Here is a 23,752-nt window from a genome sequence, read left to right on the forward strand (position 1 = left end):
TTCGTCGAATCGGGTTCCACAACCACACCTTGTCTCCTTTGTTGAATCTATGTCCAGTAGCTCTTGTGTTGTATCTGGTCTTCACTTTCTCCATCGCCAAATTCACTCACTTTCGTGCGGAACGGTGCATCCCTTCAAAACGGGCCTTGACATCTTGGATGTATTCCTCAGGCGATGAAGGCGCATCCGTGGGGCGACCAAATAGGCGGTCACAATGCTGCTGACGAAGGTCTCGACCGAAGAGCATCTGCGGTGGAGAATAGCTGGTAGTCTGGTGTTTCTCTCCGACCCTAGTATGATTTCGGCAGCTTTCTGAGTAGGGTCTTTCACATGAGACGTCGGAGTTTCCAAGCGATGATCTCTTTTGAAGATGGATCATCATGTCTTCAGATGCTGAGAACAGCTTATTGTTTTTGAAGTCTAAGGAAAAATTATATTTCCTTGAAAAGTCCAATCTGAGTATACATGGATCTGTAATATCCGCCACATATGCTGCGTGATGGTAGGCGGCACTTCCAAACGTGATGTTCAGGTTTAACTTCCCAGCTGTCTCGATTTTGTCACCATACGCAGTCTGAAGGGTAACACAGGATGGAGTCGAAATAAGTTTATCTTTAAACTGTTCAGCTAAATCTTTTCTGATGATGGTAACATTAGCTCCTGTGTCAATGATCATATTGCAAGGAACTCCATCGATATGCCCGTTGGTGGATAGTCCGTTACTGTTGCCACTCACTGTAGAAATCTTGAGCGCTTTAAAACAAGGTTTTTCATTATCCGGCAACCTCCGTTCCTTAATATGGTCATTAATTTGTTTCCTGCGTCGTTGCTGAGAAATGGTTTCAGTTTTCGTACCCTGGGGTGTTCTGCAATTCTTTCGTACGTGGCCTTCAGCTCCACAGTTCCAGCACTTTGGTTTCTTGTCAGTCCTTTTCCTTCCCGTGGCATTTATTTGTCTGTTTAAATCGTATGCCTTATTTTCCGTGCTCTGGGATGTTCTGCAGTTCCTTCGTAGGTGGCCTTCAACACCGCAATTCCAGCACTTTAGGTTCGGTTTCTTTTTACCACTATTCCGTCTTAAAGCATTCACTGGTCTTGTCAACTCAACCGTTTTATTACCCGTGCCCTGGGGTGTTCTGCAATGCCATCGTAGGTGACCTTCAGAACCACATCTCCAACACCTTACAGCCACTTTGTTCTCACTGCTACTCCGTATCAAAGCATCGACTTGTCTGGATAAATCCTCTAAACGAGCCATCAATTGATCCACTGGCTCGTGGACTCGCACAGCTCTGACTGGGTAGCGATCTCTACGAGTTGCTTGCTGGGCTGCCTCGACTTTTACGGCGTACAACAGAGCGCTTTTTATGTACTTCACATCTGCCATTCGCAGAGCTTTCTGTATTTCAGTATCCCGGATGCCATCGATGAAATATTGCAGCGACAGGATTTCTCTTGTTTCTGTCGGGCATTCCGAAAAGGCGTGATGTGACAACCTTTCAACATCCGTGGCGAGCTCCTGAAGTGTTTCGGTGTGCTTCTGCTGACGGGATTTTAGTTGAAGCCTGCTGTAGTCTTTTAAACATTTCTCGCCAAAGCGCAGCTCCAATGCGCCGGTGTATTTAATTATGGCAAAGCACACTAGGGCTATCTGCCTAAGGGGAGGGATGCCTTCGTGGAGGACTTTCTAAGGGAATCTGGCTCGTATACACGTTACGCATGGGGAAAACCACGAAAACGCCCATGCAGCCAGCCCGTTCGCGGGATTCGAACCTCGGACCGAACTACCAGTGTTCAGCGACTTTACCGCTCGGCCGCTGGTGGGCCCCCAATGCGCCGGATAGAGCTTCGAAGTCAAGTCTTTGGTTTTTCGGGAAAGCGTCTGCAGCATATCCGCTGCGTCTGCTCGTAGAGAAGCGGCGAGATGACAGGCCTTAGCTTGGGAATCCCATCCATTCGCATCCGCAAAGATAGAAAATTGTGTCTATACACCTGCCAGGATGTCTTCCCATCATATGTGGATAGCTTCAGAGATGGACGAGCAGGCATCAGTAAGAATTTAAAACCCTCAGAATTGCTTCTTGCCGTCGCTACGATCTTCTTTAAAGTATCAATTTCTTTGGCAACTGCAGACATTCTCTCATCAATTTGTTGATTAACGGAACAAACTCTTCCTTCTATTTCTTCTTTGACCGAATAAACTGTGTAACCTATTCGTTGTTCCACGTCCAAAACTCTGTCTTCTATTTGCTCTTTCACAGAAGAAACTATAATCGATTTGTTGTTCTACGGCCGAAACTCTCTGTTCTATTTGTTGTTTGACAGAAGAAACGTTTTCTTCAATTTGCCCAACTTTGTTTTCAACCGCGTCCATTCTGCCTTCGATAGTCTCAAATTTATTTTCTATTATGCAGGTAATTTCCCTTTTCATCTCTTCCTGAGGCCCACCAGCGGCCGAGCGGTAAAGTCGCTGAACACTGGTAGTTCGGTCCGAGGTTCGAATCCCACGAACGGGCTGGCTGCATGGGTGTTTTCGTGGTTTTCCTCATGTGTAGCGTGTATACGAGCCAGTTTCCCTTAGAAAGTCCTCCTCCTCCACGAAGGCATCCCTCCCCTTAGGCAGATAACCCTAGTGTGTTTTGCCATAATTAAATACACCACACCACACCACATCATCTCTTCCTGTCCTGCTTCAATCTTCTCTTGACCTGCTTCAATCTTTTCTTTGACTGCATCTTGACTCAATTTCATTTCTTCCTTAACGGATTCCTGGCCCAATTTCATTTCTTCCTCAACGGAGTTGACGGCCCCTTGCATCTTTTCTTTGAAAGCAGCAAATGCAGTCATCATTTGCCTGAATTGTTCTTCCATCGCTCTTGTAATTGGCATTCAAAACCCCACTCCTGACACCAAAAATTGTTCCGTGTGTACGGGTTTGTTTGAAATGAATGCACAAGTCCGATAAAAAATGAACAAAAATTTATTATTATCACAATAAATATGCTTAAATTTCCTCAAATATTCATGCAGTATTACAAAATCTCACAGTAGTTATCTTTTAACTACTCAAACGTTCAAAAGAACTTAATTCAACACAGCTAAAGAAAGCTAATCCGCGAATTCGCTACAATCAACAAGAGCAGTTTTCTAACCAACAACAAACTAGGCAACTACTACTACGAACTGAGAGGTTTTCCTCCTTTTATAAGATTTTTAAAATCACGCGCTAGAATTTTCTAGTACTTTCTCGAAATCAAAAAGAGATATTTATTTATTTAATGCACGCGCTCTTGTATTTTCAATTTTCCGGCTTAGCTTTCTTTTAATATTCGTCACGCGCTGCACTGCGCGAGAAATAAAACCATTTAATTTATAATTGAACTAACATTAGCTTTTTAAATACCAAATTCTCAACAATAATAATAATTGTGAAATGTTTAAAAGAGACATTGAACTAAACAGCAAAATTTCCTATGCTTTTCTTTTAACTTTTAAATGCAAATATAATAAACGAAAATTTAGTGAAGGCAGCAAAAAAGAAAAAAAAAAACTGTGAAGAATTAATTCAGATGAATTAAGTTCCAGTCCATATGATACTTCTCAAAAATAAAAGCATTTAAATAACTTGTAAGTCATAAAGTGGCTGCTAGTTTTCCCCGTAACATGTCGCAAAAATAGATTTTATACGTCTTGCTTTTATTGTTACATGTATTAATTACCGCTTCCTCTTTTATGCGGCCCACCAGCGGCCGAGCGGTAAAGTCGCTGAACACTGGTAGTTCGGTGCGAGGTTCGAATCCCGCGAACGGGGTGGCTGCATGGGTGTTTTCGTGGTTTTCCTCATGTGTAGCGTGTATACGAGCCAGTTTCCCTTAGAAAGTCCTCCTCCTCCACGAAGGCATCCCTCCCCTTAGGCAGATAACCCTAGTGTGTTTTGCCATAATTAAATACACCACACCACACCACATCATCTCTTCCTGTCCTGCTTCAATCTTCTCTTGACCTGCTTCAATCTTTTCTTTGACTGCATCTTGACTCAATTTCATTTCTTCCTTAACGGATTCCTGGCCCAATTTCATTTCTTCCTCAACGGAGTTGACGGCCCCTTGCATCTTTTCTTTGAAAGCAGCAAATGCAGTCATCATTTGCCTGAATTGTTCTTCCATCGCTCTTGTAATTGGCATTCAAAACCCCACTCCTGACACCAAAAATTGTTCCGTGTGTACGGGTTTGTTTGAAATGAATGCACAAGTCCGATAAAAAATGAACAAAAATTTATTATTATCACAATAAATATGCTTAAATTTCCTCAAATATTCATGCAGTATTACAAAATCTCACAGTAGTTATCTTTTAACTACTCAAACGTTCAAAAGAACTTAATTCAACACAGCTAAAGAAAGCTAATCCGCGAATTCGCTACAATCAACAAGAGCAGTTTTCTAACCAACAACAAACTAGGCAACTACTACTACGAACTGAGAGGTTTTCCTCCTTTTATAAGATTTTTAAAATCACGCGCTAGAATTTTCTAGTACTTTCTCGAAATCAAAAAGAGATATTTATTTATTTAATGCACGCGCTCTTGTATTTTCAATTTTCCGGCTTAGCTTTCTTTTAATATTCGTCACGCGCTGCACTGCGCGAGAAATAAAACCATTTAATTTATAATTGAACTAACATTAGCTTTTTAAATACCAAATTCTCAACAATAATAATAATTGTGAAATGTTTAAAAGAGACATTGAACTAAACAGCAAAATTTCCTATGCTTTTCTTTTAACTTTTAAATGCAAATATAATAAACGAAAATTTAGTGAAGGCAGCAAAAAAGAAAAAAAAAAAACTGTGAAGAATTAATTCAGATGAATTAAGTTCCAGTCCATATGATACTTCTCAAAAATAAAAGCATTTAAATAACTTGTAAGTCATAAAGTGGCTGCTAGTTTTCCCCGTAACATGTCGCAAAAATAGATTTTATACGTCTTGCTTTTATTGTTACATGTATTAATTACCGCTTCCTCTTTTATGCGGCCCACCAGCGGCCGAGCGGTAAAGTCGCTGAACACTGGTAGTTCGGTGCGAGGTTCGAATCCCGCGAACGGGGTGGCTGCAGGGGTGTTTTCGTGGTTTTCCCCATGCGTAACGTGCATACGAGCCAGTTTACCTTAGAAAGTCCTCCACGAAGGCATCCCTTCCCTTAGGCAGATATCCCTGGAGGCTTTTCCGTAATTAAATAACCTAACCTCTTTTAAGTGTAATTTTAAGCGAAATATTTTGCTCGATTCAATCAGTATTTCTTTTATAATGCAAAAGATTTTTAAGAACTATATTGTGTAAACTTTTCCTCAATTTTTCGGATTAATGATGCTCTCACTTGTTTCTTTCCACCTTCATTTTCCGTGTGTTCTGCGCACTATAATCTTTATGATTTAGTGGCCCGCGGTCACTTTTAATTGGCCATTACTGCATTGGAGGATTATATACATATATTGAATATTAACTGTTCATAATATTTCAATATTTTTTATGTGCATTTCAGTGTTTTTTCCGTTTGGAAACCTTATAACTACTTGCATTGCTTTAAAATAAATAATGATTTAAATGATTTGGAAAAAATTAGTGGTGGTACAAGAATAATCTTCTAATCTAAGATTTCTCGAATGGAATTTACAAGATTTCCCTGATTTCAGAAACTTCGCATTTCCTACTTTCAGAAATGCACTGCATGGGAGAATTCTAGAAATAAAAGTAATTTCAGATCTATACAAGGTGAAGCTTCTTGCCCATAACGTCTAAGCAAACTTGCCCATAACATATCGCAAAAATACATTCAAAACATTCTTGCTAGTGATATTACTTTTTTTAGGGGGGGCTAAGGTCTCTATACGTAATTTATATCTCTGAAATTTCACAGTATAAATATAAACACAGATATACACATGAATATTTTTATTTCATTTATATGCTTTTTGAAATTATACAGGATGTTCGGAAAATAATTGGCAAAATTTTAAAGGGAAGTAAAGAAGACAAAAATAAGCATTTTTCTCGCAGACTATGTGTCCGGAAATGAAGTATTTAAGCGCTAGTGACGAAGAAAGACAGGACAAAGGAAATTTAACAAACTGTTTAATAAGTGCTGTTTTATAACTGACGCTCAAATGAGTAACCATCAACACGACCACACCCTTTGCTTCATCGGCGCATGGATGTCGTATGCTTTCAAAGATATCAGATATGTGTGTAACATCTCCAGCACCAGCAATCAGTCTGAAAATGAAATCTTGTTCGGAGTCAATGAAAGTATCGTACACGGTGTTTTTCAAATGTTCATACAAGAAGATATTGAAACGTGTAAAATCTCGTGCTCATGGGGGCCAGCAAATACGTCTACCTCGACCAGATCAGCGATTTGTCTATGTGGCATCCTGGTGATTCCTGATATCAGTACTAAAATGTGCGGGAGTACCACCATGCTGGAATCAGATTCTGCTTTGAACTGCCTATAGCATCCTGAATATCATTTCTGGATATACATTCTACGTTAAAAAATGCTTATTTTGATCCCCTCTACCATCCTTTAAAATTCTGCCAGATACTTTTTGAGCACCCTGTATATATATGTATGAATATCCACCTTGACCGTAAAAGTTCTTATGCGGCTTTTGTTTTCGTAGCCATTGGTCGTAGATATATACTTCCACTTGCAAAGAGCTTTTAAGTGACAGAAATATTCTTGTTTTGGCATTTTTAAATTCTGAAAATATATTTTGTGAAATTTACGTAATCTAACTTTATATGATCCTTCGTCCCAAGTTATGTTTATTAAAAAATAATTATTAATCTGCAAAATAAAACTCAATATTCTATAAAATAAAACTTCTTTACCCCATTATCGAGAAATGTGCTACTGTAACACTAAAAATCTACACTCATAAAACAAATTTACCCCTTTTTAGTCCTTAGCAATCATAAACTGAATAACGGCACATATTCTTTCATCGTAAATCGCTCTTACAGCTACCATCGTGCTCAGTGCTTAAACTGCGCGCGAGTCAAATCCAGCTTCTAGCTTTTCAGTTTTTGAGTAAAACTGGAATTCCAGATGAGACCCTAAACAAAATGAGGTCCTGCATTTTGTTTAATTATTTAATTATTTGCCATTAATTAGATTAGTATATTAGTTTTTTGTTTCTCGCTTTTCATTTTATTTAATTTCAGTTACTAATTATTTATTATTTTATTTATTTATTTTTATTCTTTTCTCCTGTAAGCTCTTCTAATTTTAAAAATTAAGCACTGACTATAGTGTGGTCTCAGTGATCACTATTTCAAGTTAAATTCAGTTTTACATTTTTATTAAATCCAGGCAGTTTGGCAATTGTGGTTGATTCATTTCTTACCCATCCTGTAAAATGCTTGTATCATAAAAACGTGATTTTAGAAATTTTCAATGTATCCCTCCTTAGAGAAACTCATTTTTCATGAAAGAAATTCCAATATATATTTGTTACTTTTTATATCAGTATTAATGTACTTTAGTAGATGAACAGAAAAGCTTTGGTTGATTTTTAAGGTCCCAATCACAAAAGAAAATTTGACCTCTTCTTTTTTCCTCTAAAATGCCATATTTTTGTTTTCTTTTCAGTCACCCAACAACAAGAATATGAAATTGTCATCCATATTCAATAATTCGTTTAGAATTATTAAAAGTTTAATAATTATTAAAAGTTTAGCATGTAAAAGATTTAATAATTCGTTTAGAATTATTAAATCTCTTACATGCTAAACTTTTCGCACATATTCTTTCAAGCTGTTCCTGGAATTGTGCGGCAGAACTTTTTTTGAATAAACTGCTGTTTATTTGTTGATAGATCGATGATTAATTTTCTTACTTCTTACTGTAAATTGACGAAATAAGGAAGTTTTCTTCTTTTGATCTTGATTTTGCTATAAATATTTGTTTCGTGAGTAGCATTTAGCAACATGAGGCTGACATGAATTTGATTTTTCGTCTTAAAAAGCTTTATCTTTTTCTCTGGTTATCCTGTTGCCTTTAAAAATTCCTAGAGTCTTTTTTTTTTCTTTTATTTTAACCTGAATTATCTCTAAGCTATTCAGCAGAGAATATAACATGTAATAAAATAAGGCCATCAATTAGAATAATAACAGCTAATATTGTAATTATCAGAAGTTAGTATTGTGCCTATAAAACATCAAATATAACAATAACTAATATTGTAACAGGCAAGCAGCTAATATTGCATCACTAAAACCAACAATTATAATTATTGTATAAATTGCAAGCGAATAGCTACAGAATCACAAATATGGTGAGATTAATCATCTCGGAGAGAAAACTCATACATGGACTAGAAGAGAAACACGCTAATGTGACAATCAAAAATCGTAAAACAACCTTGTATTTAGCGTAAGTATATTGAACTTATACTTACGATAAATACAAGGTTGTTTTTACGATTTTGAAACTCATACATGTATGCCATCTAACAAAATCAAGAACAAGATTGAACTGAACACATATTCATCAAGGAGCAGATTACATGTTAATGAAAGTGCTCAATAAGAAAGTTGTAGGGAAGTACACCACCGGTCCTACTGGATTAATACCTAATGGACCTTCGATTTGGCGATTGGGCCCCGTCATCCTCTTTCTCCCTTTTAAAGAGGGACTATATAAGGTTCTCCCTTCTTTCCCCGTGCCATCTGTATGTAACTGGATAGTAGCACGTTCGATGCGTAATCGGGAAATCCGGATTTCGAATCCCAGTGGGGCAATGCACATTTTTTATGTTCCTGCGTCGACATAACCGTTTCTATTAAAATTGTGTTTTTCTAATAAAACTATCGTATAAAGTATGTTATGTTTAGGGTATACTTAAAAAACTTTTCTTAAATTTTTCCAATAAAATTATTTATAAAATTTGCCTTGTCTAGGGTTATTGAATAGTTTTTCTTTCATGTTGCATAAGATACAAAACTGCGTGATATAACCCATTTCTGTTAAAATAATTTCATCTTTATTAGGTTATTAACTATAATTCAGTTTATTATAGTACTTCGAATTTTGCTGAGAAAATTTCATTTTATTAAATCGTTTAGATTTTGCCTGATGAATTATATATTATTTCAGGGTATAATATCCTGATATAATTGCAACCAGATGAATGAAAAGGCATTAATAACATATTATATTAATAGACCTGTTAAATGTACCTAAATATATATAAATAAGCTTTAGTTGAATGCCAAAAGTCTGTGAGGATACTGTTTCTGATAGCATAAACTTACTTTATCTTCCACCACTGCATTATTTCTTTCAGCGTCAATAATACTATTTTAAGGTTCCTAGATCTGAACTCATTTAGAGAAACAAATCGAAATTGATTTAATTCTATCGTACCCCTTATTTTCGATTAAAAGTTGATTTGATTCTGTTTTATATCTTATTTTCGATCACGTCCGCTCTCCCACTATTCAGTAAATTTATATAAACTTTAACTAAAAACTATTCATTGAAGTGTGTTAATTCTTCATTTCTGTAGGATTAAAAATTAGCATTTTAAATGAATACCATTTCGAATGAAGTATATTTTATTTAAACAGGTAATATTTATTTATTTATTAACTTTTCCATGGTTATTTTAAATATTTTCAAGGATATTTAATAAAGATATGAAATGAAGATTACAAACAGTTTATAAACTCAGGATAGTCAGTTTTCATTTTGCGTCTCTATAACTTGCAAACAACTCACTTATTTATTTCTAAATTTTTGGGAGTAAATTTTGAAATATGAAATCTGAAGTTGGTCTTGTATTTTAGATATAAACGTACGCTTTTAACTTGATAGAATAGCTTTGCTACCTTGCCCAACATTTCTTTTCTCATGAAAAAGATGCAACTCTGGCTAACTGTAATTTTAAAATGGAAAGGTTCTGTTAAGAGAAACTGTCTTTTTATAAACTGATTTTTGTGTTTTCAGATAGCGTTTGCAGCCATATAGTTTCAACATGCAATCCGAATCCTTGTGTCCACAACCAGTCATGTATATTCAATGGTGAAGATTTTTTCTGCAACTGTACCTCGGGATTTCAAGGAAAATATTGCGAATATGGTAAAACTCGTTTCATGAATTGCATATGGCATATTTTTGTCTCCTTGTGTTTTCAATTAAATCTGAGTACTGAATGTAAATATCTTTTTTAGTATTTTGTTCGAGATCGAATTTACTGAATTTTCAAAGCTTATTTAGTTTCACTGACACCAAACATATTTTTCCTGTCCCTTTCTTTTTCACCTTTCTTCACTTTAAGTCTTCAGCCTTACTTTCATTTCCTAAAATGATGTCTCTTGTTAATGTTCATAACTATTAATAATATTGGTAAAAATTAATTCCCGATTCATTGCAGTTACAGTGTTGTATTTTATTTAAAATATAAAATGCTATATTTTAGATGCTAAAACAAAGAGGTATGAAAAATAGTTTTTTATGTATTTTAAGTTACTTTCATATAATTTTAGTATCATGATTTTAAAATAAGCAGATATAACCATAAGAAACATAAATGAAATTTTCTAAAAAGAAAAATATATTTCTGTAAGTAACACGCAGGCAGTTACTACTGAAATATCTCATATTTCATACTCTCATGTCTGGAAAAAGTATTGTTTATACACTTTTTGAATAATCTAATTTAATTTTATCAGCATAGGGAAATATTTTGTGAAAGAAATGGCCAATATTTATATGATCCTTTGCAATATATTTATGTTTTGATATAAATTGTTTCAAATAAAACTTGTAAGCTTAATTGTTTCAAATAAACAGCACGTCTTGGTTTGCTAGGTTCGAAAAGAGACCACTTTGAGAAAATAAAACTTGTTTTCACATCTTAATATTTTTTGAAGTGACATGTCAATAATAAAAACTTTTTGCTTTGTCATTTACTATGAAGCTTATAATGATCTGTATTATTACAAATTTAAAAGCTTTCGTTAAGCATTTTACAAATAACAACGAAGCCCTAATTATTTCATCATATTTGCTGTCTACTTATTGCTTCTTTCAACATAGCAGCGTTTATAAGCAAACTTAGAGTTTGTGCTTTGGAAAATAAGAGAAGGACGGTTATCTGCATCTAGCATTTATCAACAGTTTTTTTTATGGTTAAATGTTATAATTAAATTATGATCACATTAAGAGTTAAATTTCTTTTGATTATATTTCGATTTAAATTTAAAGAGGATATCTGAAATGCTCTTGCTAACAAAAGTTCTTTTCATCAGCTTTTAATTTAAATTTGTCGTTTGAACTAACGTGCTCCTTTTAAAACTGAGTTGAAATTTTTAAAATTCTAAGTTTTCAAAGAAATATATTCGGTGTACATTTTGAAATTGTGGCTAAAAGACCTAACTTACAGTTTGCCATGATAAGCATAAATGCATCCTTTGCTGTCACTAGGATCAGCGTATGAAGTATATGGGGAAAACCTCACTGTAATTGGTAATTTATGTTACCTATTAAGATAGTTGGCGAGTATTGAATTAGCTTTTGGAATATAATAAAGACCTAACCAGTTTATGGTTGTGTTATTAACAAAAAGTGAGTTGATTTTTATATTGCAAAATTTCATTACTTTTGATTTAAAAAAATCTATTTATTATCTAAACTGTAAGGCAAGGTTTCATGACAAAAATGTTCATACAAGAAACTCCATATCCATAAATCCCTACAGGGAAAGATACCCTCGCGAAAAGCTGCTTACAGAGTTGCCCATGTGGTCGAAAGCTGCCGCAGATAAAACATCCTGCTAATATATGCTTATGGAGAAAAATACGCGGGGAAATTTAATCGATATTTCATCATGTAACTGTTTTGAATAGTGCATTTTTGATTGCTCTAAATATTGTTTTAATAGTAAGGTGAAAACAGTTGATATAAATATGAATGCATTCATGAAAGGTGTTGTTATAAAACATCTGACTATTAGTATATAAAACATCTGACTAGGGTTGAGCTGAGTTTTGAGGTTTTGTGTCGTGTCTTTTACAGATCCAACATCCTGTATAACTTGTACAATAATAGTAACTTGGTTGCAGATAAATATGCTTTGTAATAGTTTAGTATATGTGAATAGCTGTTCTGTTCCCTGACCAGTTGAATACAGAATTTTCAGTCATAAGTTAGTAAATTTTACATTCCCTCTTCTACAATATTATAGGATTAAAAAACGTTAAAATATGCCTGAGAAATTTTCCTAAGGCCATTTTAATATTATGTAGCTAATGATAATTATGCATATAAGGTGCGCGTATAAAATAACCTGACAAATTAAAGCACCAAATGATAAAATAAAAAAGTGCAAGAAAAAATGTATATTTGAAAAGAGTGGCTCTCAACTCTCGTTAAAGAGAGTTTAAATTGGCCATTTTGTCATTTGCATATCGAAATTACGGAGTCGTTTTCATTTACTGAGAACACGTTGTAGCAAAAAAATTGCTTCGAATTGGAGCAGCATTGTAACATTTAATTTTGTTACAAATTAGGTAAATCTGCTACGAAACGTTAGTGATGATTCGAACAGTATGTGGTGATGTACCAAGAACACATGTGTGTGAGTGGTACAACTGCTTTAAATGTGGGCACGAAAGCGCTGAAGATGAATCAAATTGGTACGCCCTTCAACTTTAAGGAATGAGGAAAATGTGGAGAAAAGTCGTTGCTTGGTAAAAGCTGATGGACTTGTAACAATTCAGTAACTTTCAGACAAACTTGAAATAAGCAAAGAAAGCTGTAGATTAATTTTAACTAAAAATTGGAAAATGAGGGAAGTTTGTGCTGTATTTGTGCCTCGAATTTTGACAGAAAAGCTTGCTGTGAAGATTTTCTGACTATTGCGAGACAGGAAACAATTTCGTAAAGTGTATCATAGCAGGATATGAGACCTGGTGTCTACAGTACGAACCAAAACCAAAATGAAAAAGTGCACCGTGGAAAGAACTGTTTTCTTCCATATAAGTGAAAATGTGCCGAATGTCGAAATCAAAGACTGAGATGATGCTAATCGCGTTTTTCTATCACAAAGGACTTATTCACCAAGAGTTGGACCTGAAAATCAATCAAGTAATCAGAACTTTTACAAGGAGAGGCCCTTTTTCGATTAAGAAACTGGAGAAGGTGAGTTAGGATGGAACTTTTTGATTAAGGGCTTTGATTAAGCTTGGTAAATTCTATTTGAACAATAGAATTTACTAAACTTAGTAGACAGGCCTTGAAGTCTACCTACGTTATAGGAAAACCTGTGGTGTAATGATTTGGGTTTAAAGAAAACCCATAAAATAAAATCGTTTTTTTTTTTTTTCTGAAATATTTAGTAGTAGTAATTTAATACTTACATATGATTATTAAAACAAATCGTAGTAATATGAGGTTCTAGTTGTAATGATCTCAAATTACATATAAAAGATAGTCAAAAATCAACTAAACTATATGAAATCTTTCTTTAATTCGCTGTTATAATAGTATTTCTGATTGTGCTATTTGCTGTGAGAGCGTTTTTTTTTTTTTTCCATGCAGGTATTTTCATGTGGGCAGTCATATCAACCGTGTTTCTTCTGTAGCCATTTTGAATGTGCTCTGTTTTCTTGTGGCCTTTTATCTGGTCACCAAAAAAAAAATCTTTCTTAGTAGTAAAGTTAATGTAGAGTTTATGTAAAGCTATTATGACTATACACAATAAACCATCTTGAAGAGAATTTTTGAAATGATTCTAGTTCCTTTTTCATTTTCTTAAGAAGAAATGTTTAAATGATACAGGAAAGTAAAATGAAAAGAGAGAAAAACATTTAGGAAACATTGTTTTCGGTAAAATGAAAGAAATCTTCCCTATTTAGTGAACGATATCCCATCTCTTGAGAGTTCTATTATATTTCTGCGTGAATTCTACCTTCTTTTAGATTATTAGACAATTTCATCAATTTGGGAGGCAATGTTTAGTTTGGAGCTTTTAATGTGTTCCTTTATATTCTAAAGCAGAATTCGTAAAATAATGAAACTGTATGTAATGCAGTAATTTCAGTATCTCATAAAACTAGTATTTAAGCTTCAGAATTCTGAATATCTCTTACATAGATGTGGATGAATGTTTAGAAAATCAAGGTGGTTGCTCACATGGTTGTGTTAATGACATTGGAACATACCATTGCACTTGTCCTGAAGGTATGGTTCTCTCGAAGGATGGCTCCATATGCAAAGGTAATATTTTCCAACATCCTTTTCCACATCCATTTGCTTTAAAAGTAACTTGTTTATGTATGCATGTGTGTGTCTATTATGGGTAAATAAAATTTTTCATAATTTTGTGATCGTTAATTCATAATTTCAGATACCAAATTTTGTCAAGAAAGTCAGCGAATTTTTACGGTATGTTTACATCCCGTTATATGTGCTTATAAGCCTTTAAAATATAGCATTCCTTTCCAAAACATTAAATATAATAATATCAATTTCTTTCCCTAAGGATGGAGAATGGTGGCTGGATTCATGCCGTAACTGTTCATGTATTCATGGAGAGATCTATTGCGCTGAAATTCTCTGCAGCCCTATCACATGTCAACCTGTAAGTAGTCTAGATGTCATTAAAAGTATTTTATTACTTATATTATTTTCAGGTTTCGAAATTTTTCACCACAAAGAAAGCTGCTGTTGAAATAACATACTTTCATAAAAGATACTGTAACCATTCTGTCAAACAAAACCAAACTCAAGCAACTTTGGAATTATATTATAATTTTCATTCACTGCAAAAACATATGGTCGAAGCTTACAGATTCTTGTAAACAACTTCATCTTACAACTTTATTTTGTTGAGTGAACATTCTCCAAACTGTAAATTTCTGATAATTTGAAGGGAATGAAGCATAGACCCTGTGTAGGATCGAACTATTCTAAAGAGGATCTCGCGCATCTAGCCGATGCTTACCAGCTGTCGAATCTTTTAAATAAATCACCAAGAGATCCATTAACAATTAAATTTCATTTAATGAATAGCATAAGAATTTTTACAGAAGAAGGGATCAAATTTAACATTGCTGAGTTGCACACTCGTGTACGCAGCCGTAAAAGAATCAAAGACAACAAACTAGCTCTTTTACACTGCTGGAAAAGAATTCATCTATCTTTTTACTTCAATCCAGTGAGACTGAGGATGATTTCTAACATCCTCTCCCCTTTTGAGTCTGCAGCTACTACAGGAGGCTCAAACTCTTCCCAAATATTAAACAGATCAAGACGATGAGGCACTTTAACAACTCTTCCGGATTGGGTGAACTGGACATCCGAAGAAGGCCTAGAAGAATCCAACATCGGTTCCGGAACAGTTTCACTTTGGCCGACATTACTGTTCTTTAATCTGTAAAAAAGAACCTAAAATTTCATTAGATGATATATCCAAAAGAAAAATTCTCTGGATAGGTCTTACAAAAACATTAGAGTGAGTTTTCAGTTTAACAGTTCACATTTTACCGTTTTTTCCCGGTGGAAGTTCTATAACTTTGACAAGAGGCCAATTAAGACGTTTTTGAAGATCATCTCCGATGAGAACTACATCTACTATCACATTGAAATAATGACGTTTCTGGCCTTGTTGAATTAATAAGCCAAGGTACTCTTTTCGAAAACGCATTCTTAATTCCTTTAAGAGCTTAGTACGATATCGGATACGTTTACGATAATGATTAGGATCAATAAAATGAATATCAGTCACCTTAGTTTCCGAATTTTCAAGAAGGAGCATAGTTGGCGAAAGACGAACTAAATCAACGGAATCAATATGAGTACGTAAGTGCACGTAAGTTGATCACAGACTCACAGTCTTATAAAATGGTTTCTAGTTCCACATACGTTAGAACTGCTGTTCCCAAGATTCTCCTCAAAAGTTTTTCAGTATTCTAACAGTCTTCCCATCAGGTGGCGGTAGGTGGGTTAAATCTCCACTGAATTCGATACAATTCAGCTTCTTTATAAACTTTATTCCAGTCATTTCACAAAGATGTTGAATGCACCTTTGAAATCGCTACCGTTATCGCAATATATAATCCTCGGACGACCTCTTCTGGCGATGAAACGTCTCAGAGAAGGAAGAAAAGAGTTGGTGCTTAACGACATAACTAGTTCCAGCTGTGCATTTCACTCCGTTTACATATATTTATTGCTTTTCATTATATCGTCGTAAATTTTAATGGACTGCTGAATAATTTTCAATATAATATTATTTTAAATGTTAACTTTTGCTCTTTTCTATATTCCAGGAAGAAAACATGGTTTCATTACCGGGTGACTGTTGCCCTAAATGTGTTTTATGTAAGTTTCATCCTTTAGTGATTTTAAGTTACTACCTTGACAATTAGTGGATTCTAAATTTGTGTTTCACAAATATAAAAGAGACTAATAATGCAGAAATTAATAAAAAATCTGCTCAAATGTCATATATAAAGTACTATAGTGAAATGAACTCAGATTTAGTTATTATTTCTGGCGAAGTAGTTGCTGACTATCTGTGTAGAGAAGGACTTCCAAAGAAGGAATGACTCCTATTTGTTTTTTGCACGTGTGCTAAACCTCAAAATCCAGCGCATTCCAGGAGCTTTGTTGCCGCTCATCGAACCGGGTACCAAACTATCAGTATTCCGCAGCTTTAGCAATTTGGCTATTGATGGACAGAAGTTTCGGCATAATTAACGACTGTAATCTGTAAACATTCCGCCAAAATGTTTTTAGATTATTTTAATTTTTATTCGCATGTAATAAGGCATTTCCTTGCTAATTATGACTAAAGAGAAATAAATAAAGCTAAAATAATAGAAAATATTAACAGCATTTGAGAAAAAATGAACGGCATTAATAAAGGTTAATTAAATCTATAGTGGAAAAATCTTTATTATCAGATATAATTCTCATTTTAGAAATCAGTTATTTAGTAATAGGAGTTTAAAAATTATACGTTATTATACATAAGCATAATAAGCCACTGGAAAGGTTATTGCTTTGAAATAGCTTAATATAAATGTAGCTTTATAAAAAAAATAGTTATTTCTACGTGCAATTTTTGGATGTTGAGGCATATATGAATATTGAAAAAGGCATTGACACGGCAGAAAAGCCAGTATAACAACGATATCGCAAATAATTTGAGTAATAAAATTTGGTTAATGCGCAGTAACAAACAGCATAATGAAAAATAAACTCTTCCTTTTGAAAAACTACAAAAAAAATTTTTTTTTAAGTCGTGCAATAAATCTGATTGGTCAGTAGAAACCAAAAGAAAATACCCAAAGTAGCCAAAAGAAAAAAAAATGTGCCACGAGATGGTAAAGAAATGTAACGACACTTGATATTCCAACACCGCAAACCTATCTATATACTCATTAAATATGCACAACTAATGAACGCACACAGCACGCTGAAATAGAGTACGTCAAAAGGTCACTCGCTCACTATAAATTCAAACCGGTTTCCTTGTAGTACTGTTAGCGACACTCTAATCGGAATAGTGGTTAACGATACTGGCTGTCATATCGCTGGGCCCGGGTTGGGCCCGAAAAATGCATGGATGTTTATAAGTTTAGTGTCTGTGCTTTATAAGGGCACCCAAAATGCTGGTGTCCTCTCGAATGGTTTGGTGTGAGAGAAGGAGGGCTGGGAGAGCCTCGGGTCCTTCCCCCAGGCGCTCTCCACGAAGATTGGGGCCGAGTTTGTGCAGTTCGTGTGGTAGGACGATACTTGTACAACCAATGGTGAAACTGTGGTGTCCCGCCTCCTTTTTCCTCTCCCGTTGTGCTGTTAACCGTATTCAAAGAGCTTCGTTCGAAACTTGTGCTTCGTTCATAAGATGGTTTTGCAGTCTTAGTCTAAGTGGTTTAAGGCATAAAAGTCATTAACTCCATTCACACTTTTGTAGAAGGACTTAAGTCATGGCCAGTCAGGGAAGGGTAAGCTGCGCATGCATAAATGTGTAGCTGACTCAGGGAAACTGTGGACTGATATTTTCTTCTTTGTGATTGGTCGGCTTGACAATTCCAAGTGACATAAAGTTGAAAATTTCGAACATTTATTCAAAATCCTTAAACCAGGTTTTCTGACATAGAAAGATCTGGTTACCTAGCAACGAAACTCGCTTTAGACCACTAACTCATAACAACCGTATGAACTAAGCCCATACGCAGTTGACCAAGTTTCAGAAAGGCTGCATAATAGCCTTTGGGACACAGGGCCGTTAAATCACTAGTCACAAGGATCGAGGCAATAAAACAGTGAGACGATATTGTCAACAGTAGAGGGCAGAAAAAAAGCGTGTAGAACATCAGCTTTTCTCTAAATGATTTGTAGGTGTAATCCCACATCACTATTGCACCAAAGACAAACACATACCCTGAAGCTTCACCAGCGCCCCAATCTGAGCACAGATGTTGTCAGCAGTAGTTCCAACATGCCGCCCTTTAACCAGCAGAGGATAGTGGCAAACAACGGAGGATGTCTTTTTTAGAAGTACTAAAGTTTTCGTTGGTATATATTATTTGAAGAGGTATGTAGATCCTATTCCTGAAACGAGTAATATTTAAAAGCATTAAAATGCTGTTTTAGAAGATTAACTGGCGACCGTTTGGGTAAATCATTGGACAGCAGCAATTTGTCTCCGATTCAGTCCTGAAAGAGTTGATCATTAAGGTTTTCTTTACATGTGCAAAGTAAATAAATTTTGGTTTCCCCCAGAACTTTCTGCACTAAGGCAGATAGTTCATCCAGATTGTAGCCTTTATTATTGTTGCTAATGAAAGAAATTATAATCTAAAAATTGCTTAGTCAGTACACCTGAAATGTACAAATGATGATACGAATGAAAGGAATCAAACTCATTTCAAATTATGACTTGTAAATTCTCGAGGAGTCAACTGTATTCCAGGAATAATCTTCCTTCTTTTATTTCATTTTTTATTTATCTAGATGGAACTTACGAATAAATTTGATTTTTGTTCCGTTGTCTAATTTTAACCCTAGATGAAATTCTTACTGTATCCAATAAATACAACTCTCACAACGAAATCAAAAAAGACGAACAATATAGACTGCAGTCATAATTAATCCTTATATTATTATCATAAACTAATAACTTCAAATTTTGACAGAAAATGCGACGTTAACAAATAAGATGGACCACCACGCAGTCATTTTCTTCCGTCAATGTATTTTCCCCTTTCCTAAACGATCCGGCCGATGTTGCCACGCAAGCGTTTCATAATCCGCGAATTGTTCGCAATGATTCCATTCGGTTAGTTCGCAATAAGAGGTGCTAAGTATTAGAAGTAATATGAAATATTGAGGTACAAGTGAACAAAATTGTGAATACGTCGTAAAATGGAGAATTACATATGGAAATTCTGACTTCATTCTAAAATATGAATTTTAATTTAAAAATATATCTAGTTGTTGTTGTTTTTTTTTTTTTTTTTTTTTTTTTTTTTTTTTTTTTTTCATTAAAGGTAAATCGCAGAGCAACCTAAACATTACGTTGGAAATCAAAGACGTACTTATATATGAGAAAGAACAAGGAAATCAGCATGGACATGAAAATGTAAATGACATTAAAGTGATGCGTTAAAAATGTGAATAAAATCAAAGTTTATATATGAATTTGAGTTTAAGAAATGAACAGCAAGAACGTAGATTAAAATCATGTATTTGAAGTGAGCAGCAATTACGTTTAAAAATATATAAACTATATTAACAGCTGTCCGCATGCAGAAGGTGTTATAAATTACAAATATTAAAAATATGATGGAAAGCAATAATAACGTCTAAAATGAAAAGATATTAATATATATTCGTCTAAATTAAAATATATTAATTAATTAATCTAAAATTAAAAGGTATTAATAATACAATCTAATACATATTAGAATTTATAACGGTATATACTAGAATTAAATGACTGAGATGTGTAATTTCCGAACGAAAATCGAGTTTCGAGTTCTGATCGAAAATCGAGTTCACTTTTGGAGGGGGGATGTCTGCACCCACAAAATAGCGAACAGATGCGAATCTTGTGATGCAAATGTTGTCTGAAGTATTGTTCAAATCATTAGAACTTCAACGCCAAGGACGCTATAGGACTTCTAGCAACTGAACAGGAGTTGCAATGCTATTAGCTCATCGAAATGCAATCGCAAATTCCATGCAAAATGGAGTTCCATTTCGGTACTAGTCCTTCATAGGTTATCTCCACAAAATTTAACATTTTCATGAATGATTACTCCCGATTTTACTGATTATGATTACTCCCGATTCTACTGCTTATTTTTCATTTCATTAAAAATCAAGACTCATTTGAGGGGGAAAAGTTTTAGCTTAAATGCACATAATCGTCAAAATCAGAATTTTATGATTCTACTATATGCTTACTTTATTGTCATGTATTGAAAGTTCTCTGAGATAAAAATTATTTAGCTGTTTAGAGATTTATGGATCTCCTTTACAAGGTCCTACATTCTTAATTTTGTAATACTTGTACTGAATTGTATTTGCATTTTTACTGAAAGTTTTAGATAAAGACTATAAAAATAGTTGTCTTGTTATCAATTTGATTTGAATTTTACATTATTTATAAAAAAACTTGAAAAAAAATTTGTGAACTATGACAAAAAGCTGTTCTAGAAAACTTTTCTGAGAAGCTCACTCATATTTCAAATTACCTGAGTGCAGTACTGTGCTCTTAAACTTAGCAATCTATCGATTTGTATAAAACTGAAACCTTATTATTTTAAGACAGTAGTATTTAATTGTAAAATTGATAGTACTTTATATATTACTTTAATTTATTACTACATTATGATGAAAATATCATCAGTAATATTATTTTATGACTAGTAATGTAATCTTAGATTTATTAAGATGAATATTTGATATTTGTGGAAATATGTAATTTATATTCATTCAATTTTTATGCAGGGTCATTCTGTTTGATATCACCAAACAGCAGCATGACGTCTTTTGATTTATCACAGTATGAGTTTCTGAATGATTGTACTCACACCTTGCTTGAAGACTGCATCAACGGCCTCTTCAAAGTGCAGTTCAGTTCAGTTAAAAACTACTCTCAAAAAGCTTTAATCATCTACTATGAATGCCTCAAAATTGAGATTACTCATTCGGGATTAATACTTATGGATAATGAAACGTTAGAACTACCTTTCATCGAAACATCAGTTTACATCAATTCTGATAACCACAGCATAGATATATGGACTCATTCAGGCCTGTATGTACAGTGGTATGCAAACGGTGAAATTCTGATTGCGGTGCCAACCCATATGTCTAAACACATGTGCGGTCTGTGTGGAAACTTCCAATCGTATAATATAATCAAGCCAGGAAAATATAATTTCTACGGAACATCAGTAAGGAAACTTTCTAATTTTCTGCATGTAGATATAGTACTTTAAAACCGAAGCCACATTATTTTTTCTGCATATTTTTTTCTAGAGTTCAGCAATTATTTTTTTCTTTCATCTTTCTTTTGAATTTTTTCACTCCTTTTTTAAAAATCCTTTAAAACACTACACATTTTTTTTCAAAGCATGATATATATATATAAATTAAAATTTAGGACTTTCAAAAGTTACATCTGCATGCCATTCATATATATTCTGCTGCTTATTTAGCATATATATATCTTATCACAAAAATAATTTACATCACAGGTTTATAATTTCTATTATTTAAGAGGGCAGTCACATTGGAAAACAAAATTCGTTAAGTTCATGCATTCATCCAATAACTTGATATAATAACTTAAACATAAAAATAGCAATTGGTTTTCTTTAATAGCACTTCGAAAATTCAATTATATTATAAATGCTCATCTACGTACTTGACACTTTAAAATGCTTTGAAATTCTTACACTGTCCGTAACATCTGAACACTTATTGCATGCTCATTTTAACAACGTTTTTGAGCTTTTTATAGCACTTTGTGGTAAAATGTGTTGAAAAATACTTCGGACATTGCGAATTCTAAAATGTTTGTATTTAATTTCAAGTTTCAGAGAAACAAAACAATGATCATGACTCTCAGTATTAGAGCTGTACAATTATTTCTGTTTGCATATTTGTACGAAAAAAAGGGAAATTTATGAATCTTCTTTATACATATCGTCATAAGTAGTGGTTAATAACTATATTATGCATACATGTATGTATATTGTATAAGTGAAATAAAAAGAAAATCATTACCATCTTTTTATTATACATCTTTAACATTGTACCAAACTGCGTAAATTAAGGCCGAATACGTTTTTCTGTACATTGTTATAATAATATATAAATATATGTAAAATCCCATTTTAACAAAAACCTACTAATTTTGTTAACCATAAGTACAAGAGAATTGATCAGGATTTGTAAAATTATGCCATGATTTATCACCTAAATGTTATTTCATACAAAGAAAATTAAAAGGCAAACAACTCCTAATTTTTTATTTGTATGGTGCTTTCTCTATCTGCTGGAGCAAATTCCTTCCATAAATTTTAATGCGAGTTAGATAACATTTTAGATACCCTGTGGATCATAAAATTCAAACACCGAAGCTGAAACACCGAATTTAATCAATCCCATGAGGAATTTCTCTGCGAGTTCCTCAAATACATAATTTTCAGAGTGATTTTGAAGTTGTCATCTTTCTTTATAATATTAGAAACTCCGTATCAAGCGGAAACATTTAAAATTTTCAAATTCTCAAATATAGATAATTTTAGAAAGTTTAAAACATTTTTAATCAAAGAATACTTTTAAAATTGTAGTTTCAGTTTTAATCCGCAAGTCCTGAAATACGACTAAAAATGTAATAGTAGAAACTGATATTTTCAGCCAGCAAAAGTACAATATCTGTAGATCTCTCGAGAATACAGGGTTCTCTAATATGACTGTTGGCAAAGCTGGAAACGTTGCAATAAGCCTGTAAGGTACGGTTTGATGCGAAATATTCTGTAATACCTCGGATAAATATGTATACTGAAAATATGAAACTATTTAAAAACAGTGCCAGTTCCAAAAATGAATAATAGTACATAAATTTGGTGATAATTTTGTAAGGAATTCAAAGAGTTAGCTATCTTTCCAATTTTCTTTAACACCATTAGCGGATGCGTCAGTGTTAATACCTGGTATTTATACAGGTAAGTGAGAATTTGACGAAACACTGAACAGTTATATTTTGGAAAGAGGATGCATTCATAGAAGACTAAAGAAAAATTTCTTATTTGTTTTACACGTTGGAAGATCTACGAAAACTCTTTGCATTTTGAATCTCTTTCTGCTTAGGATCGAAGTAACAAGGAAGATCTTCCAGCTTTCAACATACGAGATTTTTTAAAACAATATATGTGAATCTACCCATCTAAATTGCATATTTATAAAACCGTTAGCTGCTAAAAGCCTGAAGACAAGCAAATAAAAATTTTAAATATATTATTACGATATTTATGTATGTAACGTTTTTTACAATTTTCCAGAATTTCGAAATGCTATTTCTAGACTTCACTAAGGATCGATCTCCGAATTTGAAAATGTAAAATAATAAAGAAATAGGTGCATACAGAATGTTAATTTACATGCATATATTCATAATGACTTACATTAGTTTTATTTATGCTCACATATTTGTTTTCATGC

General features: G+C 33.8%; 1 protein-coding gene and 1 long non-coding RNA gene across 2 annotated transcripts in view; one reads left to right on the forward strand and one right to left on the reverse strand.

The window, feature by feature from the left end:
- The window catches only part of LOC118202861 (sushi, von Willebrand factor type A, EGF and pentraxin domain-containing protein 1-like), a 139,873-nt gene that overhangs the window by 111,773 nt on the left and 4,348 nt on the right, over positions 1-23,752 (forward strand). The window contains exons 26-31 of the mRNA XM_085807230.1: positions 10,010-10,141; positions 14,159-14,281; positions 14,412-14,449; positions 14,547-14,645; positions 16,336-16,387; positions 21,029-21,477. Coding sequence (XP_085663356.1) covers positions 10,010-10,141; positions 14,159-14,281; positions 14,412-14,449; positions 14,547-14,645; positions 16,336-16,387; positions 21,029-21,477 — 893 coding nt within the window. The remainder of the gene's footprint in view (positions 1-10,009; positions 10,142-14,158; positions 14,282-14,411; positions 14,450-14,546; positions 14,646-16,335; positions 16,388-21,028; positions 21,478-23,752) is intronic.
- LOC146993453 (uncharacterized) overlaps positions 15,054-23,752 on the reverse strand; it is a 38,956-nt gene continuing 30,257 nt past the window's right edge. Inside the window, exon 3 of the long non-coding RNA XR_015038394.1 lies at positions 15,054-15,437. This is a non-coding gene — a long non-coding RNA (uncharacterized LOC146993453). The remainder of the gene's footprint in view (positions 15,438-23,752) is intronic.

Source organism: Stegodyphus dumicola, chromosome X1, assembly GCF_044657685.1.
Source record: "Stegodyphus dumicola isolate Sdum_Otavi_A_Nest chromosome X1, ASM4465768v1".
NCBI classification, from domain to species: Eukaryota; Metazoa; Arthropoda; class Arachnida; order Araneae; family Eresidae; genus Stegodyphus; species Stegodyphus dumicola.